Raw genomic sequence first — 18,852 nt, 5'->3', positions numbered from 1 at the left:
ATCCACATCCTGACATAGTGCAGAACAACATACATGTATAGTTTGCATGTAACGTGTCGATACTTAAAAGTAATTGCGGGGAAACTGCATGTAAAACGTGTAAATAAAATAACATATACAATATATGAGTGTATGTATAAACTTGACGGCGTTATATTTTAGTGGCAACGATATCAAATTAAATGCGGGAGGAGGATGCACAAATTATGATTTATAAACGAAGTGATAAGCGCTGCGCACCCTTTGCGCCATTACGCCTCAGCGAAGCGAAGTGCGGTAGGAAATATTTATGGGAGGAACGCGAGCCGCAGTCCGTGTTTCCCGGGGGGACATTGTTTTCCTTTCGGTCCGTTCGCCAAAGCGGATGCGACGCCTCCATAACTCAGCCCAATTCAGGGCAGTGAAAAGCGCTTTCGGCGGGTTCAATTAAAATGGCGCCAGTGCCGCGAGCGCGGCGGTGCTGCGGGAAGAACGGCAGCGGGTAGGACGGCACTGCGAGTCGGCGCGCTGCTGCACAACACAGCGGGGCGCCATGGCGGCCTTGGATCAGAAATCGCCCAACGTCCTTTTGCAGAGCCTTTGTTGCAGGATCACGGGGAAGAGCGAAGGTAGCGCGCGCCCCCTCCTCCTCTCTCTCTCTCTCTCTCTCTCTGTGTCTCGCGCGCGGGTGCGTTTTGGTTGAATCTGCTCGGCTCCCTGGAGCCGTGTGTGAACAAAGTCGTGTCAGGAGACACAGAGTGTGTGTCCGTGTCGCCGTGGCTTCGTGGACGCGCTACAGGTCCGTCACAGGCCCGGCGGCGGCAGGCCCAGACAGTTCATTCATTCATGATTAGTAAGATGACACCGACCGTCCGAATCGAAGGGGCCGTGCTGCACCTCGGTATATTTATTCTGTGTCGAGTTAGCAAAGTGCTGCGGTTCATCAGCCCCAGAGTGTAATATTGAGTATGAGATCATCTCAGAGATGTATTGAGCAGTTGTTTCACCCATCTATTCTCTCTGCAAGTGGATACAATATTGTAATTGTAACTGTAAAAAAAAAAAAAGTCAGTGTAAAAATGTAGTAAATAATGTACTTGGCTGCAGACTACTCTGGGCCAGTCTGGCTGAGTTTTATTTTGGTTAGTGACAAAACACTGGTTCTGACAGGACTATACTTTTGTTGCTCAGGTGTCTCTTTCCCTCTCTCTCTCCCTCCCTCTCTTCCTCCCTCTCTCTCTCTCTCTCTCTCTCTCTATCTACCTCTCTACATGTTGGCCCGTTAGGAGGGTTAGTTTTTAGGGCTGCTGTTGACCTGGAACTTTCCCAGTTCAAATCCCTCTTTGTGCTGCAGCACCCTTGACCGTGGACGGATACGATGATACTGCTACTGTGGGACAGCTGGTTGTCTAGTGGCTAGAGGTGCTGCCTTTGGACCTAAGGTCGCAGGTTCGATTCCCTCCTCCAGCTGTAGTACTCTTGAGCAAGGTGCTTACTCCGAAACTTCTCCAGTGAAATTACCCAGCTGTGTCAAAATGGGTGAATAATTGTAAGAAGCTTAACATTGGAATTCGCTTTGGAGAAGAGCGTCAGCTAAATTAATAACTGTAAATATGTGTTCAGTTTTACTGCATGTTTTCCAGGAGAACAGATTTACCTCGAAGTGCTGCGATCTGATACGCTTATAAATTACTGCAGAGTTGTTTACATAACACTAAGTCATCTTGGACAAAGGTGGCAACTAATAAACACGTTCAGAAATAATTACTATGTTGTTTACCTGTCAGTTTATGGGAGGTGGGATTCAAACCTGTGTCCGTTAAGTCCACAGACGACTGCTCTAAGCATTTCTCCACTTTTATTCATTTAGCTGATACTTTTCTCCAAAGTGACAAACAATGTTATGCTAATTACAATTATTTACCACTTTATACAGCTAGGTAATTTTCCCAGAGCAGTTTAGGCTAAGTACCCTGCCCAAGTGTACTACAGCTGGAGGTGGGATTAAAACCTGTAACCTTTGGGTCCAAAGGCAACAGCTATATCCACTACGATACCAGGTGCCAAATGTAAATGATAGGTGAGCTTTCTGTACCAGGAATGATGTGATGGGGAGGCTGTGGCACTAACCAGAACCCGTGTCCCGCAGCGGAAGTGGCACACCAGTTCCAGTATGCCGTGCGAGTCATCGGGAGCAACTACGCACCCACCATTGAGCGCGACGAGTTCTTGGTGTCCGAGAAGATCAAGAAGGAACGTGAGTCTGCTCTGCGGTTCCAGCAAAGGATGTCAAGAGTGGCTGTAGAACCACAGCAAACAGCTGAAAATGTGCCATACGCCACGCTCCGCACGGCGTTTCTTTTTCTTCACTTAAACGCTGCTGTTTGATTCAGTTGCATCACTGAAAAATGCCAGTCTTTTTATATTCCTCCCATTGTATACCCATCTGGACATCATATAAGGTGTAAAACTCCCTCATATTATTTGTTATTCAAATCAACTAGTTTTTTTTTCTTCTCTCTCATTACATTTATTTATTTAGCAGATACTTTAGTCCATAGTGACGTACATCACGCGGAAAATACGAGTTCATTACATCAACAGAAAGAGACTTAGATGCAAAGTTCCTTGCTAGAGTATTTAATAGCTCCACTTTATTTTGAGCCCCAAACCTTGTGTTCATAATTTCATTTATTGTCAAGGTTTCTATATCCAAAATGTGCCTGTGCAGCGACCTTGAACACTAAGGCAATGCTTCCCTCCATTTTTGGATTTATTGTTTTCATCAGATGTGTTTATTTCTGAATGATGCATGACTGTCCTAGAAGAGCCATTACCCCGTCCCTGACAGGAACTTTATATATAGTGCTACTTTGGTGGGTGATGGCCCATACAAAAGCAGATCTATTTGTCAGAACTAGTTGCAGAAGTGCAATACTGTAGACTGTGTTGTTTTTAGCTGAGAGCACTTTAATTATTTATCTTGTTTAATGGCCCTATATTGATCTTTGAGTTAAGGCTGTAAAGGTAAATTTGTTAAATTCGGTGAGGGGAAGCGTCATATCATGGCCGTTTGGAGCGCTTTTTTTAAAACACTGACCCAGCGTTTGCTTGGTATCCACTCTGGCTCTTGCAGTGCTGAAGCAGAGGCGGGAAGCCGACGCAGCCCTGTTTTCGGAACTCCACAGGAAGCTTCAGACGCAGGTCAATTGGGAGGCGAACACCGCTACCTGGGCTTACTGTAAATAATGGGTGGATGGGAATATGTGATTTCATTAGTCCATGGGTTTAAGAACTGAAACTAAACTAAAAGACAGATCATTAACCACTCCATCCCCTGCTGTCTCCTCTGTGGAAGGACCTTTTTCGAAGCAGTGGATAAGGCTCATTTATCAGAAAGTGTCCATGGCTTTTTCATCCTTAACAGGGGGTTCTGAAGCACAGGTGGTCAGTTCTGTACCTGCTCCTGAGCTTATGTGAAGATCCACGGAAACCATCCTGCAGGGTAATAATTTACTGCGTTCCACTCCATTTCAATCTTCTGTCACTTGCAGGAATGAACTCCACCACTGGTGATCAGTAGTAGATCATACTTCATAATGCCAAGTTGTTTATGTATGGATTCCAGGTATGCTGTAGGGTGTTTGAGGATGTAGCGAGGGTGTACTTTTTCCCCAGAGTGCACAGAGCTGTACACATCAACTAGCCTTAAGTCATTTCCTTTAATCCTTTTTTTTTTTTTTTTTTTTAATTTATAAAAATGACTTGCAGCATTTGTTTCCATATTTCTGGAGTTTTGCAATTTGTTATTAAGAGGGCTTTGAAAGGAAGTACATTGATTAAGACTAAAGCAGCGGTGCCTTTGTGTGATTTGAACCTGAAGCTGTAAGAGCTCCTAACAAACTATTGCAATGTTGGATGCGGCATCTCTGTCTCAGGTGCCTGGCTACGGCGCCCTCTTTGCTCAGGGCCTGCCTCGGGATGCCCACTCCACCCCGTTCTACTGTGCTCGTCCGCAGAGTCTGGCCTTGGGCTACGCAGACCGCAGCAGCTCCATGCACACCTCTGCCAGCTTGGGCACCAGTGGCGTCAGCAGTTTGGGGACGTACACCCTCAACGGGCCCACCCTCACTCCGCCATGCCTGATGTCCGGGTGAGGCCTGCTGTGCCAGCCGTCCCCATCCCCCTGAACTGAACCAACAGAAGTGCACCTGAAATGGCCCTCATTCAGTATAAGCCCCAGCCAAAGCATTTATTGCGGTCATTTTTGGTTGTGGGGTTGCGGTTAATAATATATACAGTTAATAATGTATGGGGTCTTGTCACTTGAAAGCTTCTTAATTATAGCTGGACACATCCTTGTTTTACCTGCCACCGTTGTTCGCAATTACTTGTATCGGACTGATGGGCTGTGAAGTGTTGAAGGTTCTGCTCTCTGTGTGCGTAATGTCTTTATTTTCTGCTAACAAGTACATGATGAGAGGTGTGTTTTGCTAAGTGTCCTTTAATTGCACTGAAGTTTGAAGCAGGGTAGTGGTCCCATTTAAATAGTTTAAATGATGTAGTAGATCAGAAAACTGGAGAGGGTGCCTTCACGTTTTTGAACAGTCATTATCGAGAACTCGCAGGATTCCTGACATAAATGTATCGCTGTTATGTTTTGACTCAGTGTCTCTCTGCTCCTGGGCGTGTGACTCCTCTCACGGTTTTCAGGCCCCAGACCCAGGCGGCAGGAGATTCCCTCCGGCAGCAACTGGGCTCCCGATTAGCGTGGACCCTGCCCCCCAGTGCATCTCCCTCTGCCACTGCACCTACCTCACGAGGGTCCCTGGGCCCTCCAGGACCTGTGGCCAGGGCCCCACACAGACCCCGGCGGGAAGGGGATGATAGTGGTACGTTAGCCAGTAGTGATGGATTTTGCTTCGGCTTCCTGGTCCTTGAGGTTTTAGTATGGAGAAACTTATTTTTCCACATTGATGGTTGAAAGTTGCTTGGTTTTATAGGTCAGTGTAACTTTGAACACCCTTGGTCTCTTATTTAATATGTACCTAAAGTGTGTGTGTATGCATCTATACGTGAAATTTACTGTGAAATTTCCCACTTCACATATGAATGTGGCTGCATCTGTTTGCATTCCCTGTAAGTGGTTTGGTTTTTCTTGTTCTGAATTGTTTGTAAAAAGTTAGTTTTCACGCTGGACTGCTTCATTTTATTGTCACCTTTCAAGAGGTCCCAGTAAACTCCAGCTTTTGTTGCAATGTGCGTTCAATCTTGCTACTTTTCGGGGGGTTTCTCTGCTGTGCAGCTGAAGTCGGCGAAGCAGCCCTTGTCCGAGACATCCTGTACGTCTTCCAAGGAATTGATGGCAAGTTCATCAAAATGTGCAGCCCTGAAAATTGCTACAAAATAGATGCAAAGGTAATTTTACTCACTGGCTATCTTGCGTTACACCTCTTTTTGGATTTATACACCTATCGGGCAAATGGCTCAGACCTTCAGCTAGGGATGAAAGCTGACATTCCCTATCAGTGAAAATGGCTTTAGAACTATGATTTCAGTTGCCATTTTTAACACTGCAAAACTGGCTGGCGTTTGCTATTAGAAAGTGCTATTGTTAGTATCCCCTTCCTTTATTGTTGAATTTCCTTTATTGTTGATTTTGGTTTTGGATGCCCCGTGGGGGTATAAAGTAGTGAGGTGGGTAAATTCATTCTAAAAGCAAGCATCTGGGACACGGGTACCCAACTCGGTTTCTTTCTCAACTCTCTGCAAATGTTTGTTTGCTGTCTGGGTCTTAGAGCGTTATTCAAATCATTCTGCTTCTGTTGCACACCAGTCTGATGATCTGCCTGAAAACAAAAACCGATCAATAAGGGCTTTGATCGGCCTCGAAGAGGATAGCTCTTTTTTTATCCCCCCAACCCATATGCCCCAGTTCTCTTCAGAGAACTTGGAGTCAGCCTCGAGACCAAAAATATGTATGTTTACCATTCGCTCTGTCTCCGTGTCTATCCGTTTTATATCTGTCCGTGCATTTTGCGTTCCATCTGTACTATTTGTCTTTGTTTCTGTGTGCGCATCTGTCTGTCTCCAATTGCCGCTTTTTAATAAATGACAAAGTTCACTGCATTGAAATGTCATCGGCTCAAATGGTACGAAAAGAGTGGCGAGAGAAATGTAAACACACAAGTCTTGTCATCACTGTTTGACCACAGCGCGGTGATTCAGCCGCGGGAAGTGTGTAATGTCACATTTTCAAAAGGAAATGAGCTTTTTCATGACAGCAGTGATGTTAAGTCAAGTGACAGTGCTGTTTTTCTTTCACCACATGAAGTATCACACAGATGAAAGTATTTGTGTCCTTCTTATGGATTTATGAGAAGATATGATTAGGCTGATCTCGATACCATTATGGGGCAGCCAGTGTTTCCTCAAGCGACTGTTAGTGCTTAACACAAGCAGAAAATGTGTACCACAGCTTCTGTTTTTATGCAGAGTAACTTTCTAATTTTACTGCTTTTTTGGAGTGAGTGAATATTTTCTGAAGAATATAACAGCACAGCACTGGGAACCTTTATTTGAATTTCAGACAGACAAGTATACTCTTATGGCTCTCTTAGTGATTGGTGTGATCAAGTTCTCAGTGTATTTCCAGTAAAACCATTCCTCCTTGTTCTGAATTCCCACTTTAATCCCTTTGTCCCTCACCAGATGCCGTTGTCCAAGTCTCTGCGGGACATGAGCAGTCGGTTGGCGGAGCTCGGGTGGCTGCACAACAAAGTTAGGAAGTACACAGACTCCCGCAGCCTGGACCGGGCCTTTGGCCTAGTGGGCCAGGTAGGAACCAGCTAGTCCCTGGTACAGAAAGGTGTTGTTTTTGGCCGATGAGTCTGCTGGAAACTGGAATTCTCCTAAGGACTGTGGGTCAGCTAGGAACCTGGTAGCCTCCTGAGGACTTGGGCTGAGCTATTGTCTATCAAGCGCTGTGTCAACACTTGTCTTTAACAGTTGTGTCTCTCACAGAGCTTCTGTGCTGCCCTGCATCAGGAACTGAAGGAATACTACAGGCTGCTCTCTGTGCTGCATTCACAGGTAGGATGGCCCTCTGATTCCTCTCAATGCTGAAAAAACCAAGTCCGCTACTGTGTTTTACATTTTTTCAATTGGCAGATGTTTTTTCTATAAAGTGACACATGCTATTAATGATGATAGTATTTTGCTGGCGCCTTTGTCCAAGGCAACCTCTTGTGCTAAACTGCACTAAACTCCCAGCAACAATTTGCCTATTTATACAGGACAGCAATATGACAAACACACATTAAGACACTGAGGGCAACTCGGCTTCTGCCATGTTTATGAACTGTGGGAGGAAACCAGAGCACCTGAAGGAAACTCATAAAAATACAGAATGAATTACACCCAGATTAAGTGAGATTCAAATCCATGTCTCAATGCACAGCCCATGCACCGTGAGGCACCAGTGCCACCTGCTGCACCACTGTGGTGCCCTGTTGTAATGCATATGGGATTGAGTGGCACCTAAAATCTAGTACGAATGGGGCAACACTGTGGCACAGTAAGTAGTTCTGCGCCTCATGATGCCTAAACGGTATGAGATGACGTAGTTTCGGTCCCAGCTCGGTCTCTCTGGAGTTTTCATGTTCTCCCCATATTTCTGTGGGTGTCTTCCAGGTAGTCTGGCTTTCCCCCACAGTCCAAAGATGTTTCAAGTCAGTTGGTAACTCTCAGTGGGCCATTTTGTGTGCGTTGCACCTCTTCTGTGTGCGCAAAATTGCTCTGGAGTATAGATGAGTGTCTGTAGGTATTGTACTGTAAGGTACCTCATCTAAGAGGTGATAGAAAAATGGTATTCAAAGTTTGGAGAGAAGTGTCTGCTAAATGAATAAATGTAAATATTTGAAACCATAACCCTGGGTTGTAACCTGTTGCTGTATGTGGTCCTCCCAGCTGCAGGTAGAGGACGACCAGGGGGTCAACCTGGGTTCAGAGAGCAGCCTGACACTGCGTCGGCTTCTGGTTTGGACCTACGACCCCAAAGTCCGACTCAAGACGCTTGCGGCCCTGGTGGACTACTGCCAGGGTCAGTGTTGTGTGAGCATGTCTTATAAAGGTTTAAGTGTCAAGTTGTCTTTAATTTTCCAGTGCTTCCAGGTTTCCTTTAGGACTTGGGCAGTCAACGTGGAATGGTTTAGCCGGGGGCAGTTGGACAGTGTCCCACTGTGTCCAATCATGAGACCTTAGAGCCAGGTGTCGCAGTAGCAGAGTAACACTGGTGGCAGGTTCCCAATAGATTGTACAGCTGGGACTGCAGCAGCTCTCAGTAGTTTCTGTGTGTCCTGTCACTCAAACCCCCACCTGCCATGTCTTCCATGCAGGGAGAAAAGGGGGCGAGTTGGCCTCTGCAGTCCATGCCTACAGTAAGACAGGTGACCCATACATGCGTGCACTGGTCCAGCACATTTTGGGCCTCGTGTCCCATCCCATCCTCAACTTCCTGTACCGCTGGATCTACGATGGAGAGCTGGAGGACACATACCATGAGGTAGGTGAATCAGCCCCCTGCCTAGAGAGAGGAGGGGAGATAATCACTTGGGACTTATCATGTGTTGGGTGTCTGCACAGAGATGATAATGGTCAAGGCTTTAGTAGAATGACCCCTCCTGGGACATGCATCTCCAAACTACTGGTTAACTGTTCCCTTGACTGTGTCATACTTTCCTATTTTCTGACACTTTGCATTTAAGTTTCAGGTAGTTTGTAGTTTTTTGACCCCCTGGTTTGCTGGGAGTCCAAAGAAAAGCTGATGAACTTACAATAATGGGGAATGTGGAAAATTACCTTCTTCTCAGCTCCATGTTCTTGTCAGCCTTGAACTATTAATGAGCCCTAATGTGTCTGCACTTAGTGTTGCCATCATTACCAGTCAGACACTCCATCCCCACAGAACTTGGAATCCATCAGGCCAACCGTCCTAAAACATCAGGCCTGGACGAAACTCCTTTTACACTCAGCGTTTTGCTCACCAGCTTGTTGTGTGTTTGTTAGTTATGGTTCTCTACACAGAAAACCTTTTCCCTGTTGAATCATCCTGGGACATTTGAGAGAAGTGATGGATGTAGCCTCTGGTCCTCTGACTTTAATGGCGACTTGTAAGGAGAATTGATTTTGTAAATATTTCTGGAGCTTGACTAAATTTCATTTCTGAACTTCTACGTAAAGAGGCACCATTAAACTCAGTGTACCATTTCAATTTTCATGACATTTTATTCATGTATTTTTTTTTTTTTCCTCACCCTTTCTTCTTACCCTGAGGTAGCCACTGACCAGTTAGTCCTAACAAGGTGAAAGTGATCTGTCAAGAAATGTGAGTTATGATTTAATACCTTGTTATGTCTTTCCAGTTCTTTGTGGCTTCGGACCCAACGGTGAAGACAGACCGACTGTGGCATGACAAATACAGTCTTCGGAAATCCATGATCCCATCCTTCGTCACCATGGATCAGGCCCGGAAGGTGCTGCTGCTTCAACTTCCGTGCTTGAATGGAAGTTTCCCCCCTGCGCTTCTATAGCATGCACAGCCTAGCTGCATTTTCTTAAGATGTTGTGTCCTTCCTAATTGGAGCTGATTTAATTTGTATCTAGGAGGCATGTTACTATGTTTACCTTGTGTGTTATATGTGAAGTGTGGCTCGCTTTTTTTTCTCAAGCCCTCTGTTTCCTTTTGGTATTTTCCTTGACATGCAACTCCTTGTCCAGTATTTGTTGGAAAACCACCTTCTTCTTGACAGGTTCTGCTGATTGGGAAGTCAATCAACTTCTTGCACCAAGTGTGTCACGACCGGACGCCTCCCGGCAAGCTAACCCCTGCTTCAAAGTCCACAGAGTCTCCCAAAGATGGTAAGGTTCCTCTGCCTTTGCCCGGTATTCCACTAAAACCACAGTATTATAGATTTATAGATACTTTGTTTACAGTATTTCTGTAGCTGTATTTTCTATATAGAAATATAGCTACAGTGTGCATTAGAATGTTAAATGGTAATTACTGTAATTCATTTCTTGGTCTGTTTGTTTGAGCTGAGTCTATGAATGAAGGTGGTTTACACACTTGTCTCCACCACCACAAGTACAGTGTTTAGGAATTATATCTAATCAACACTGAAGTCAAAAGGAAGGTACTTTTACTTAGATGAGTCATCGTTTAATGTTCTGTAACTTTTATTTAGTTACTATGTGGACAGTTAGGTACAGCTTTGCAGGTTTGTTGCCTTGAAATCCGAAGGTTCCTGGTTCGAATTTCATTGTTGCTGTAGTAACCCTGATCAAGGTACTTAGTATGAATTGATGCAGTAAGAATACCTTGCTGCATAAATGGGTTGTTTTGCAAGCTAACTCCCTAAAATTCTCTCCCCCCTCGAACAGAAGTGGCAGCTACATAATTTTAATAATGGATATAGAAATTACTCCAAAAATCATTGTGATATCAGGAAGGTGACAGGACTTCATAAAAACATGGACACAAGCAGGTTTTTTTTTTTTTTTTTTTTTTAAATTATAATTATTTATTATGGGAAAAGTATCGATTGGGTTGGCTAAAGAGTGACAGTGGGGCTGTTCTCCTCCATCAGTCCATGGTGCTGCTGGATATCGATGGCTGCTGTACTTACCGTTTTCATACCATAATCAATGCTGTGGCTGCAACGAAGGCTTTTGCTGTCAAACTCTCCCTGTCCTTGAGTGCACAGTGATGTAATCCCTGACCCCCTCGACTCCCGGGCCTTCCTTGCAGCAGCCGAACTCTTCACCGACCTAGAAGGCACTTTCCAGGGGAAGATCGACGCAGCATACTTTGAGACCAGTAAGTATCTGCTGGACATCCTGAACAAGAACTACCTGCTTCTGGAGCACCTGCAGGCCATGCGACGCTACCTGCTGCTCGGCCAGGGAGACTTCATCCGCCACCTCATGGACCTTCTCAAGTGAGTGTGTTTTTAGCCTCATTTATGAATGATCACTGTTTTTGATGGTGTATTGATGCTTGGTGGATTTTGTTTTACCTCAGAACTCTTAATTGTTGCAATAAGGTAATTAATTGTATAAAGTCTCTTTACCTGAAGTTTTAAATCACACACTAAATAAACTGTGGTCCTCCAAGACTGGAATTGGTCTGTCATTGGTAGGAAAATCCAGTAACTGTATTTTGTAATATAAATGAAAAATCCTTCCACAAGGATTTGATTTAAAAACAATAATATATATATATACACACACACACACACACACACACACACACACACACCCTGGCTGAAACCACTTGTCCCAGTGGCTAGCCAGAGCCTAACCCAGCAACACAGGGCATAAGGCTTTTCCAGAGCATCTGGAATAATAATAATAAATTATTAAAGAAAAATGTTGCTGGGCAGGACCAGTAAAAAAAAAAAAAAAAAAAACATTTATTCATTTAGCTGATGCTTTTCTTCAAAGCACCTTATGTTAAGGTGCTTAGAATTATTTACCCCTTTGTACAGCTGGATAATTTCCATCCATCTTCCTCCGCTTATCTGGGACCGGGTCGCGGGGGCAGTAGTCCAAGCAGAGCCCCCCAGACTTCCCTCTCCCCACACACCACCTCCAGCTCCTCTGGCGGAACCCCAAGGCGTTCTCAGGCCAGCTGGGAGACGTAGTCTCTCCAACGTGTCCTGGGTCTGCCCCGAGGCCTCCTCCCAGTGGTACATGCCCGGAACACCTCACCAGGGAGGCGTCCAGGAGGCATCTGGAACAGGTGCCCGAGCCACCTCAACTGGCTCCTCTCGATGCGGAGGAGCAGCGGCTCTACTCCGAGCTCCTCCCGGGTGACTGAGCTCCTCTCCCTATCCCTAAGGGTGCGCCCAGCCACTCCACGGGGGAAACTCATTTCTGCCGCTTGTATCCGCGATCTCATTCTTTCGGTCATGATCCAGAGTTCATGACCATAGGTGAGGGTAGGAACGTAGATCAACCGGTAAATTGAGAGTTTCGCCTTACGACTCAGCTCCTTCTTCACCACAACAGACCGGTACAATGACCGCGTTACTGCAGACGCCGCACCGATCCGTCTGTCAACCTGCCACTCCATTTTTCCCTCACTCGTGAACAAGACCCCGAGATACTTAAACTCCTCCACTTGAGGGAGCAACTCCCCCCTAACCTGGAGGGGGCAATCCACCTTTTTCCGACTGAGAACCATGGCCTCGGATTTGGAGGTGCTGATTCTCATCCCTGCCGCTTCGCACTCGGCTGCAAACCTCCCCAGTGCACACTGCAAGTCTTGATTCGATGAAGCCAACAGGACCACATCGTCCGCAAAAAGCAGAGATGAGATCCTGCAGCCACCAAAACAGACACCCTCCGTTCCCTGGCTGCGCCTAGAAATTCTGTCCATGAAGAGAATGAACAGAATCGGTGACAAAGGGCAGCCTTGGTGGAGTCCAACATGCACCAGGAACAGGTCTGACTTACTGCCGGCAATGCGACCCAAGCTCCTGCTCCGGTCATACAGGGAACGAACAGCCCGTAGCGGCGAGCCCTGAACCCCATAATCCCGAAGTACCTCCCACAGGATGCCACAAGAGACACGGTCGAATGCCTTCTCCAAGTCCACAAAACACATATGGACTGGTTGGACAAACTCCCACGAACCCTCCAACACCCTAGTGAGGGTATAGAGCTGGTCCAGTGTTCCACGGCCAGGGCGAAAACCGCATTGCTCCTCCCGAATCCGAGGTTCGACTATCGGTCGGATTCTCTTCTCCAGTACCCCGGCATAGACTTTCCCAGGGAGGCTAAGGAGTGTGATCCCCCTATAGTTGGAACACAATCTCCGGTCCCCCTTCTTAAAAAGAGGGACCACCACCCCGGTCTGCCAGTCCAGAGGCACCGTTCCCGAGCTCCACGCAATGCTGCAGAGGCGTGTCAACCAAGACAGCCCCACAATATCCAGAGACTTGAGAAGCTCGGGGCAGATATCATCCACCCCTGGAGCCTTGCCACCGAGGAGTTCTTTGACTACCTCAGCAACTTCAACCAGGGTAATGGACGAGTCCCCCTCCAAGTCCTCAGCCTCAGCTTCCTCTACGGAAGGCGTGTCGGAGGGATTGAGGAGATCCTCAAAGTACTCTTTCCACTGCCCAAGGACATCCTCAGTTGAGGTCAGCAGCGCACCACTTCCACTGTAAACAGTGTTGGCGGAACACTGCTTCCCCCTTCCGAGTCACCGGACGGTTTGCTAGAATCTCTTTGAGGCTGACTGAAAGTCTTCTTCCATGGCCTCACCGAACTCCTCCCAGGCCCGAGTTTTTGCCCACCAGTACCCATCAGCTGCTTCAGGAGTCCCATGAGCCAGCCAGGCCCGATGGAACTCCTCCTTCAGCTTGACGGCATCCCTTACCTCCGGTGTCTACCACCGTGTTCGGGGATTGCCGCCGCGACAGGCGCCGGAGACTTTATGGCCGCAGCTCTGAACCATTGCCCCGACAATGGAGGTGTGGAACATAGTCCATTCGGACTCAGTGTCCCCAGTCTTCCTCGGGACCTGGTTGAAGCTCTGTCGGATGTGAGAGTTGAAGACCTCTCTGACATGGGCCTCTGCCAAACGTTCCCAACAGACCCTCACTATGCGTTTGGGCCTGCCAGGTCTGTCCAGCTTTTTCCCCCGCCATCGAATCCAACTCACCACCAGGTGGTGATCAGTTGACAGCTCAGCCCCTCTCTTCACCCAAGTGTCCAAGACATATGGCCGAAGATCAGAAGAAACGACTACAAAGTCGATCATCGACCTCTGACCTAGGGTGTCCTGGTGCCAAGTGCACTGATGGACACCCTTATGCATGAACATGGTGTTTGTTATGGACAAACCGTGACTAGCACAGAAATCCAATAACAACTCGCCACTCTGGTTCAGATCAGGGAGGCCGTTCCTCCCAATCACGCCCCTCCAGGTGTCACTGTCGCTGCCCACGTGGGTGTTAAAGTCCCCCAGTAGAACGACAGAGTCCCCAGTGGGAGCGCTTTCCAGCGCACCCCCCAGGGACTCTAAAAAGACCGGGAACTCTGCACTGCCGCTAGGCGCATAAGCACAAGCGACAGTGAGAGACCGTTCCCTGACCCGAAGGCGCAGGGAGACGACCCTCTCATTCACCAGGGTAGACTCCAACACATGGCGGCTGAACTGGGGGGCTATTAATAAGCCCATGCCCTCCTGCTGCCTCTCACCCTGGGCAACGCCAGAATAGTGGAGAGTCCCCCCTTGGTCAAGAAGAATGGTTCCAGAGCCCAAGCTGTGAGTGGAAGTGAGCCCGACTATATCTAGACGGTATCTCTCAACCTCCTGCACTAGCTCAGGCTCCTTCCCTGCCAGTGAGGTGACATTCCAAGTCCCAAAAGCCAGAGTTGGCGCCCAAGGTTTGGGTTGACCGAGCACTCGGCCCCGACCACCGCCCAAATCACAATGCACCAGCCCCTTACGGCCTCTCCGGCAGGTGGTGAGCCCACCGAAGAGCGGCTCCACGTCTTGGCTTCGGGCTGAGCCCAGCCAGGCCCCGTGGGCATAGACCTGGCCACCAGGCGCTCGCATGCGAGCCCAGCTCCAGGGTAGGGCCCTGGTGACCCCAGGGTAAACGAGAACCCTGATTTAATGGTCATCATAAGGGGGTTTTACCCATAAGCTGGGTAATATTACAGGAGCAATTTAGGGTAAGTACCTTGTTCAAGGGACTACAGCCAGAGGGGGGAATCGAACCTAAGACCTTTGAGTCCAAAGGCAGTAGTTCTTACCAGTATGCAACCAGCTATACACGTGATCATTTTGTAATAGATTTCTCCTACATATAACCCCACCTGTATCCCCATGCCTTACCCCTTGTCCTTCAGGCCAGAGCTGGCACGCCCAGCCACCACACTCTATCAGCACAACCTCACTGGCATCCTGGAGACAGCGGTGAGGGCCACCAACGCTCAGTTTGACAGTCCTGAGATCCTGAAGAGGTTGGACGTGCGGCTACTAGAGGTACAAAGGACATTCTGGGTATTCTGCCCACATCTGAGTGCCAAGGTTGCCTGGTGGAATGTGCTGAGACCACTTACCCTACTCTTCCTCCAGGTGTCCCCTGGTGACACAGGCTGGGATGTCTTCAGTTTGGACTACCATGTGGATGGACCTATTGCTACGGTAACAAAACCTGCAGATCGTGCCCATGATGCCTTTAAAACTTAAGGATCTGAAGTTTATTTTGTACCGTTTCATAAGAACCCATCAAAGACAAGCAGTTTAGCACAACAGCAATTTAAATATTTGTTACAAATATTACCCTTATGCTTTGAAAGGATTTTGTCACAATCAGAACAAAGTTTCTCAAGTGTCAATTGTGTGATTTGGTGTGCTTCAATGTGTTTTTCTGTGTTTGTGTGGATATTTCCACCTGCCGCAGGTGTTCACGCGTGAGTGCATGAGCTGCTACCTGCGAGTGTTCAATTTCCTGTGGCGAGCCAAGCGCATGGAGTACATCCTTACTGATATTTGGAAGGGCCAGATGTGCAATGCCAAATTGCTGAAGGCCATGCCAGGTGTGTTCTGCCAGAAGAGAACCTCAGCTTGTTCCTGGGCCTCAGTCTGATCAGGCTGTTATGGTTTGAGGTCCATTTAGGTAGCTTTTATAACCTTTATGTAGCATCTGATTTCTGGGAAAGCACTTGTAAGTCGTTCATGTCATGTATTCCTTTGTGATATTGTGTGCAGTGCAGGTGTAAGGGTAACGTACTCGTTCTGTCCAGCATCTCTGTGTTTTTGTGCAGTGAGATAGGTGGTCTGTATGTGTGTTGCAGAACTGTCGGGGGTGCTGCACCAGTGCCACATCTTGGCTTCTGAGATGGTCCACTTTATCCATCAGATGCAGTATTACATCACCTTTGAGGTATACCTGGTCTTCACAGCAATTCCAGGGGCACTGCCCTGTGTTTGTATGTAATTTGCTGCAGCAGCAGATTTTCTCAATACTTGGCTCTTTCTCTCTTTTGTGTGCTCTGTGTGTATTCATATCTGCACTCACTCGTGTTGCAGGTTCTTGAGTGTTCGTGGGATGAGCTGTGGAACAAGGTCCAGCAGGCACAGGACCTTGACCATATCATTGCTGCCCATGAAGTCTTCCTGGACACCATCATCTCTCGCTGCTTACTGGACAATAACAACAGAGTAGGGGGGACACACAGGAGTTTTATGATTGTCTGTCTTTCTTTAAAGTCTGTCTTCAAAGACTCTTTTTTTTTTTTTTTTTTTTTTTTTTTTTTTTTTTTGTCACATACCTTAACACAATGTTCAGAGGTGCTACAACACGCTGCTGTGTTTCTTCAGTCCCTGCTGAACCAGCTGCGGGCCATCTTCGACCAGATCATCGAGTTCCAGAATGCCCAGGACGCCCTGTACCGCTCTGCTCTGGAGGAGCTGCAGCTCAGGCTGCAGTTTGAGGAGAAGAAGCAGCAGCGAGAGGCAGAGGTATGAGGTGTGGGGCTGAGGGTATAGGGCTGAGGTATGGATGTATGGTATGACAAGGCTGTACGCGTTGATGGAAAACAATGGAATACATAGTGAAGTCCAGAGATGTGAGGTTCAGGACCCAGAGTTGGGATCTTCAAACACTAAAGTGATCAAGATGTTGGACTTGAGACAGGCCACAGATCTTGTTAATGGCAGGTTCTCCTGAGCAAAGTAGTAAAATTGGAATGGCATCAGAAGGTAATGTATCGGCTCTATCCAGGAGCGACGAGGCATTTGCATAAAAGCATCGACTGAGACTTGCTGACATGACCACGCTAGACTGGATGGGTCCATGCTGCTCCGGGGCAGACTGTGTTTTCATTCCTCTCCAGTGACAAACCGGCACCTGGAAAATGGCCAGTTGCCAGTCAGCTTTTACGAGCTGGGTGTTGTTTTTGTTTGTATTGATTGTAGTGTCAGCAAATACATCTCGAAGCATTATATAAACAAGCACATGCTGTCGAAAGATTTTTTTTAATGCCTGTAAATAGCTGATACAAATCTGTTTTGTGTGTTTAGAGTATTCTTTGTATATCACAGTGCTTATCCATAATGACAGTTCAAGCTCTGTGTGTTGCAGAACTTTTTCTCCATCTCAAACCTGGTAACTGGTAGCAGGGTGATGCGATGTGATGTAATGAACGTGTCTCGGTTCCAGGGGGAGTGGGGAGTGACAGCTGCTGAGGAGTCTGAAGAAAAGAAGCGAATTCAGGAATTCCAGGAAACCATACCAAAAATGCGCTCACAGCTGAGAATACTGACACACTTCTATCAGGTGCGTGTGCCCACCAGCCGTGACCTGGTTCGCTTGCGTAACAGGTTCTCATAGCCACTAACTGTCTTCTTGTGCTAGGTGAAGGTTCGTGATTGATTCAGTGCATCGGTTCTCATCTCACTTGTACTGAAATCTTTCAGAACATTCACCTAAAGTTGGTATGGTGGCAGTAGAGCTGCTTTCTTGAGAAAGGACCATGGCAGTTTGACTCACCACCATTTTTATGTTTCCACCTTCCCAGGGGATTGTCCAGCAATTCCTGGTTCTCCTCATGAGCAGTTCAGACGAAAGCCTCCAGTTCCTCAGCTTCCGGCTGGATTTTAATGAGCACTACAAGGCCAGGGACCCCCGGCTGCGTGTCTCACTGGGAGCCACCAGGGGGAGACGGAGCTCCAATGTTTAGCTAGAAGCCACCTTCACAACCATCTTCTTCCTCCTCATTTTTCAGTATACAGTGTGTGTATGTGTGCGCACACATGCATACACACAGACACACACCTTGTCAACAGGGCTACATAGAACTCCACTGTGTCACATGAAGACAAATCTGCTTCTCCCCCATCATCACCAAACAGTACGTTTTCCTAAAATGCCCCAAGAGATGAAATATAGTAGAAATTTTATTTTAAATAGTACAAAAGTCAGTGCTGTTGCTGCCTTTTCCATTTCAGTCTAGTGCGCCTCCCATCTTTCTGATGAACCTGTCATTTGGTATTTTCAGTTTTAAGTTAATTCTATTTCCTATATTGTTTGCTCCACTGTTTAGAATTTGTAATGAGTCTGGATCTAACAATTTTGCACTTAATAATGGTGATTTGTTTGTTTTTACCCTAATGTCTTAAGTACTGCTCTTTCGTGCACAGTCGATGCAACATCGGTATAAATATTTGTATTTATAATACTTGTAGCAAGTATCACAATGCAAATATTACTGTTGAAAAGATTTGCCTTACTAAGAAATCCTGAAGGTAAAAAGGATTTTTTGTTCTCAGCAAGCTCCCAGCAAAAGCTCTTTGTATACCATCCTCACTCTTTCCTTTTGTTAGTTTTTTCTTTTTTTAATATATATATATATATATATATATTTCTCTTTCTAGTTTGTGACTTGTCCAGCATGTTGAAATGACATTGTCCACTGTTTGCCTTCAACACACACAGATCAGGTTTATCAAACTGTCCCCTATCATTGTTCTCAGAGGAATCTTTCTATTTTCATGTTGATGGAAAATATAGAATTGTAAAAAGAAAACCACATGTAGGCATGGAAGTGGACTGGTCCCAGTACTCTGGCTGTCACTATGGGTTCTCCCACCACCTTGATCTCTCTGTTTTGAACTGTGCATTTTGTGTCCAGGCATGTGTACCAGGAGGTCCACACCACAGTATGTCAGACTTTAAAAGTGCGGTGTACATCTCGGATTTGTATAGCACATATGTAGACACCACATACTGAACGCCATCTTTCATTTTCTCATCTATTCTTAAATAAACAGTTTTTTAATATAAGTTTGCA

At 46.7% G+C, this 18,852-nt stretch overlaps 1 protein-coding gene across 3 annotated transcripts; it reads left to right on the top strand.

The window, feature by feature from the left end:
* The first annotated feature begins 358 nt into the window (after window positions 1–358).
* On the top strand, window positions 359–18,792 carry tubgcp3 (tubulin gamma complex component 3). Of its 3 annotated transcripts, none has more exons than XM_029258458.1 (22): window positions 359–608; window positions 2,129–2,236; window positions 3,116–3,183; window positions 3,407–3,484; window positions 3,999–4,132; window positions 4,693–4,871; window positions 5,285–5,397; window positions 6,691–6,816; window positions 7,003–7,071; window positions 7,948–8,080; window positions 8,376–8,542; window positions 9,402–9,512; window positions 9,789–9,897; window positions 10,787–10,976; window positions 14,905–15,040; window positions 15,134–15,202; window positions 15,462–15,597; window positions 15,856–15,944; window positions 16,091–16,222; window positions 16,382–16,522; window positions 17,223–17,339; window positions 17,581–18,792. In XM_029258458.1, exons 1-22 carry the CDS (start codon window positions 533–535, stop codon window positions 17,740–17,742), a joined length of 2,643 nt encoding a protein of 880 aa, XP_029114291.1. In that variant the 5' UTR covers window positions 359–532; the 3' UTR covers window positions 17,743–18,792. The 3 variants fall into 3 exon arrangements, with proteins under 3 accessions (XP_029114291.1, XP_029114290.1, XP_018605432.2); XM_029258457.1 differs by having other exon boundaries at window positions 3,918–4,132; window positions 10,790–10,976; XM_018749916.2 differs by having other exon boundaries at window positions 3,918–4,132.
* The last annotated feature ends 60 nt before the right edge of the window (window positions 18,793–18,852 follow it).

This window comes from Scleropages formosus, chromosome 1 (assembly GCF_900964775.1).
Source record: "Scleropages formosus chromosome 1, fSclFor1.1, whole genome shotgun sequence".
NCBI lineage: Eukaryota > Metazoa > Chordata > Actinopteri > Osteoglossiformes > Osteoglossidae > Scleropages > Scleropages formosus.
The sequence above is the reverse complement of the archived record's forward strand: the minus strand, read 5'-3'. Positions and strand labels throughout refer to the sequence as shown.

Coding starts and splice junctions, on each gene's coding strand:
- tubgcp3 (XM_018749916.2), top strand. CDS start 533: ATGGCGGCCTTGGATCAGAAATCGCCCAACGTCCTTTTGCAGAGCCTT. Junction 15,203..15,461: donor TGGATGGACCTATTGCTACG/GTAACAAAACCT, acceptor CACCTGCCGCAG/GTGTTCACGCGTGAGTGCAT. Junction 16,223..16,381: donor TACTGGACAATAACAACAGA/GTAGGGGGGACA, acceptor GTGTTTCTTCAG/TCCCTGCTGAACCAGCTGCG.